General features: G+C 36.0%; 1 protein-coding gene across 1 annotated transcript; it reads right to left on the bottom strand.

The window, feature by feature from the left end:
* On the bottom strand, positions 2243 to 4123 carry LOC109244298 (peroxidase 3-like). Its single transcript, XM_019411362.1, has 4 exons — positions 3823 to 4123; positions 3523 to 3720; positions 2964 to 3126; positions 2243 to 2866 (listed from the first exon to the last, which is right to left on the bottom strand). The coding sequence occupies exons 1-4, from the start codon at positions 4030 to 4032 to the stop codon at positions 2448 to 2450; spliced, it is 990 nt and encodes a 329-aa protein (XP_019266907.1). The 5' UTR covers positions 4033 to 4123; the 3' UTR covers positions 2243 to 2447.

Genomic DNA, 5110 nt, shown 5'->3' on the forward strand with positions numbered 1-5110 from the left:
CCCCCCCCGATATTACTTGTCTAGTTTTTATTTGTTGTTGTTTTGTTTTGTACATATATTGTTATCTGCACAGGTTTATTATTGGGTGTCATGTCATAGCCTCGTCACTGCTTCGTCGAGGTTAGGCTCGACACTTACCAGTACATGGGGTCGGTTGTACTGATACTACACACTGCACTTCTGTGCAGATTTTAGTACCGGCCCTAGCTGATCGTGAGATTAGCAGCTGGACTTGATCGTCAGGAGACCAAGGTAGATCTGCTGGCGTCCGCAGACCCTGGAGTCTCTTCCTATATTTATTACTTTACTGTTTCTTTCTCTTTCAGAACAGTGTACTTTCTTTCAGGCTCTGTTTGTAGTAAATCGTAGTAGCTCGTGAGTTGTGACTCCAGATCCTAAATGTATCAGATGTTATTTGTTTATATTATTCCGCAAATCAGTTTTAGACTTCTGTTAGCTAAATTGTTCTTATTATTGAAATTGGCTAAAGTTGGTAACGTTGGCTTGCCTAGCAAGGAAAATGTTAGGCGCCATCACGGTCCCGACGGTGGAAATTCCGGATTGCGATACTTAGACTAATAGGTCTAAGCTGGGAGAAGGAACTAGGGGCTTCTACTTTTGGAATTAGTACCAAGCAGGTGCTGGTATAAAACTGTCATTCTTTTGCCCCTAAAGAAATCTTGAACCATATTTGCAACATCTGCGGCTATTATGCTCCAAGAGGATTGATAAAAACACCCATTAAACCCATCAGGGCCAACTGTACTGTTAGGATTTAGAGCCATGACGGCATCTTTTACTTCTTCAACAGAAGGCAAAGCAATCAGGAAAGAGTTATCTTCTGCAGTTATAAGACTCTGAAGCTTGTTCAAAATCCTGTAGTCAGTACTTTGGATAGGTTGGGTAAATAGGCTACTGAAGTACTGAACAGCAGCTTCAGAGATCTGTTTTATTCCCCTAGACCCAGTTACCTTCTTTATTTTTTATTCTGTGCAGATAAGATCTCTTTTATGATCTCAAAGGCATGTCACTTGAAACTTGCTAAAGTTAATGAGCACAATGTGTACCATACATTTTACTTCCTAAGATAGTAAAATGTCGATATTCAATTTAATATAAGCAAATTTTCCAACGCATTGAAATATTTCTAGAACATTGATAGTTAACTTTATAGAGTAAGTAAACTATTAGTACGTTTTTTTTTGAATTTACTATTAGGGGTAGTTTGGTACGCGGGATAAGGTGGGATAAGATGTGAGATTAAATTTATACTCTGATTGGTTGGCAGTATAAATTTATCCACCGTCAACCAAGTATGGTATAAATTTAATCCCAGACTAATACTAAATATCCCATCTTATCCCACCTTATCCCATCAAACTAGGGATTAAAATATACCACTTACGAGGTGGGATAAATTGGTCCAACGATTATAATCCCGTGATAATTTAGTCCAAGTACCGAACGATTAATTTGGTACTTACTTTCAGGTCTCCCGTCTCTTTCATCTTCTCAATATCCAGATTCCTAGTCATAGCTTCTCTAGATAAAGAGAGAGAAACTTTCATCTCAAGCATTGTTAGTTGTCTAATTGTTGGGCATGTTTAATTTGATTGTTTCGTACACGTTACAGCATCGTTATATAAGAACACGATTTTATTGAGATTTGAGAACTTGTACCTTGCTAATTTTCAACAACACTTACATTGCATACGTTAAAAGGATATCTGGCCTGTTTTAATAAGAATAATATCAACTCTTTGTACTATGTTTTGTTATAAGCATGGTTTAATGCCAGTCTTGCACATACTTGAGCCAATAGGAGTCTCTGTTTTTGAAAGAACAATAACTTAGTAGATTTGGAATCTCAAATGTTAAAAGTTATTGCTTATACGCTAGGAGTACATGTTTACAAGCTTTGCCGTCTTTCTCTTTATAAGTATTTTAATTTGTCCGTTTTCATATATACAAATTACAAGCATCTTCAGTGTTTCCGGGACAAGTTTAAGCAAGGAAAAGAACACGTAGCCATTGCTTATTTTGGTATTTTCTTACTTAATTTGCAAAAAAACAGTATATATACTAAACACATGAATATTTTGGCAACTTGTGAGAATCTTAAGAAGAATAAATTACTGTAGTGGGAATACTAATTTCACTGTAATTTTAACTTTCCTTTTCCTTTATTTTAATGTTAAAAACGTTAAAGGAGATATATATGTTATAAAGACAATACCCCAGCTAGGAAAGATTCCTACTTTTTCAATTTCATTACTATTTTTATTGCTAGAACACCAGCAAGTTGCAAAATTAGGATAAAGTAAATATAGAAGTACATGAATAATGATACATATTACACCAAATTAAACTATTCACTCAGAGGAAACAAACAACTACATTCACAAAATCATTAATTTAAACTTGAAATAATAAAGAAAAGTGAACTTTTAACTATTCACAAATGCACATTGCTTCCTGATTTCACCAGCACTGCCTGTTTTAACTTCAACTCTCCCCATTTTCTCCATTGCCTTAGCAAATTCAGCGTAGAATTCTTTCAGTGATCCCTCGACAAGCTGTTCGATAAATGACTTCGTTGTGGTACGTTTTGTCAAAGCTGCATCAGATTGGAATAGACCTCTCCTTTTGAGCAGAAGCTTATAGTAGCTAAGATCAAATGTCTTGAAACTACCTGGATCCATCTCAACTATAGTGGTATTATCATTGATTGATTTGCATTTTCTTGACTTGAGATTATCCGCGTATTCGCTGTCTAGAGATGGATCTTGTGTACCAACAGTCCCTGTGAAATTGTATAGACGCTCCGAAAACGAGGAGCAATGAGAAACTCCAATGGTGTGGGCACCTATAATAAAAACAAGCTAGTATGTGTTATTGCACGCAACTTAACAAGATGATGCAGAATATTATATACTGTCAGTGCATAGAACTTAAACTCATACCAGATAATAAGACCAAGTCGTTCAGATCAAGACCCTTTTTCGCAAAAGACTGTTGTAATCTAGTGAAGTTACTGGTTGGAGCTGGGATATCAGCATTGGCTTCTGAAACATTTGATATTCTTCCATCTCTTCTACCAGTTGGCACATTCCAAAAAGGACCTCCCTATTATGCCAGTGACGACAACAACAACAACAAGAAAAAGAAGATGATTAATAGGTATAAAAAATGGTTCAAGAAGAGAGTACAACCAGAGGTATAGGTTCCTCTTGTAATCTCAAATTAATATACAATAATAATTGGGTTCACAGTTAGATATTTATAAATATTTAGTGGATTTTAATAGAAATATAGGGTCTACGCAACAGTTACTGGCCCAGTAACACTCTAGATCTGTCCACAGAGTACAACGACAACAATAGACCCAGTATATTCCCACAGGTGGGGTCTGAGGGGTCAAAAAGAGAGTACAAAACCAACAAACCCGTTATATTTCCACAGGTGGGGTCTGGGTGTTCAAGAAGAGAGTATTTTGTTAATTTTTTCAAGTTTTAGACTTACTGTGACTACAACTGCATCTCTAGCAACTAAGGCAATAATATCAGCACAAGAGACAACTCCAGGGCATTCAGCTTCAACTAATCTCTTCACAGCATCAATGAAGGAAAAGCCTCTCAATGTTAGATTAGGATTAGCTTGTTTTTCAGTTTGGTTTCCTGTACTTGAAGTGAAATTTAGAAGTACAGATCCATCACAACCCTGCAAAGAACAAAACAAAGAAGAAAAAAGAATCAGAACAAAGCACATTAATTAAGTATATAAAGCAATTCAAACAGGGCAAATTAATCATACAATACTTACCCTAACAAAGCAATCATGGAAATGCATTCTAAGTATGGCAGCTGCAGTATTTGGAGCCTTTGGAACTTGCTTTTGGACAAAGTCTTTAATGATTTTCTCAGCTTTTGGACAGCTCTTGGCATAGAAATTAAGCTGCAATTGAGCATGTCCAGAGCTTACTATTCCAAGAATACATAAAACCAGAATACTCAAATAGCTAAATGAAGCCATTTTTTCCTCTGTCTCAAAAGAAACCTTTCTTTTCTTTAATGTGTTTCACTACACACATCAACTCCTAGCAAATTTATAGGCAATTTCCCGACTTGGTTATCAAGCTAATAACAAACATGTAATTATTTTATTAAAATCTCAACTCTTTATAACATGATAGAAAATGGTTTAGTTATAGACTCTTTCGTATTGGACTCATTCTATGTGATTTATGTATCCTATTCACGTTGACTGATCATTTTTTGAAACAAAAGCAACTCCCTCTTCGTCTTATTTTAAAGTTTTGCCAGCAGTGAGAGCACACTTTAAAATTAAACAAAAAATATTTCGTTCATTATTTTCTGCTTTTAATTTTAATGTTGTTATTCGGTCACCTGCTCTCCTACAAAGATATGGATGTTTTATGAGGGTGAATGCATGCGAGGTACAAGTTATTTCAATAATTAAAAAGCTGAATACCTGCTACCATTGCAATCTTGACAGCTCATGTAAATGCTTTTGGCATATCCCTTTGTTAAGCCAAAATAACTGGTGGAGCTGTTTTACTAATTGTTTTATTTCTGATGTATTCAGTTATATCAGGTATTTGGTATAAACATCACAATATAATTGTATACGGTCAAAATCGGGGAGCTCGATTTTGGAGATTTGTTTACATTCCAAGCCCGGGTTCGGGGAACTCGAGGTAAGAGTCAAGCCAGGCCCAAGTAAGCACACCTCGAGGAAGCAGATCGAAGGACTGGCACGACCTACATCAAGGGCAGCACAATCTCGAAGACACTCAAGAAAGAGCGGGAATTCCCAAGAACACGTGGGTCAGGACCTAAATTATAGGATAAGATTTGTACGAAATAGTATAAGTCCGTACTAGGTCGTTATACAGTTGTACCAATAGGATTCTTTATCATAATTGGAAATGTACCATATTAGGGTTTTTCCCTCCTATATAAAGGGGACCCCAATCATTTGTAAGGGGACATTATTCATTGCAATAGAACATTCTACTCTGCTCTCCTTGTTTAACGTGCTCAACAATTGTTCTTCAGCTTTATTGTCTTTACTTTATTGTTCATACTTT

This window comes from Nicotiana attenuata, chromosome 2 (genome assembly GCF_001879085.1).
Source record: "Nicotiana attenuata strain UT chromosome 2, NIATTr2, whole genome shotgun sequence".
Lineage (NCBI taxonomy): Eukaryota > Viridiplantae > Streptophyta > Magnoliopsida > Solanales > Solanaceae > Nicotiana > Nicotiana attenuata.

What these genes read in the sequence shown, in the direction of transcription:
- LOC109244298 (XM_019411362.1), bottom strand. Translation starts at nt 4,032, where the DNA reads ATGGCTTCATTTAGCTATTTGAGTATTCTGGTTTTATGTATTCTTGGA. An exon ending in GAGATGCAGTTGTAGTCACA is followed by an intron (nt 3,127 to 3,522) that starts GTAAGTCTAAAA and finishes CTGGCATAATAG; the next exon opens with GGAGGTCCTTTTTGGAATGT. An exon ending in CGACTTGGTCTTATTATCTG is followed by an intron (nt 2,867 to 2,963) that starts GTATGAGTTTAA and finishes TTTTTATTATAG; the next exon opens with GTGCCCACACCATTGGAGTT.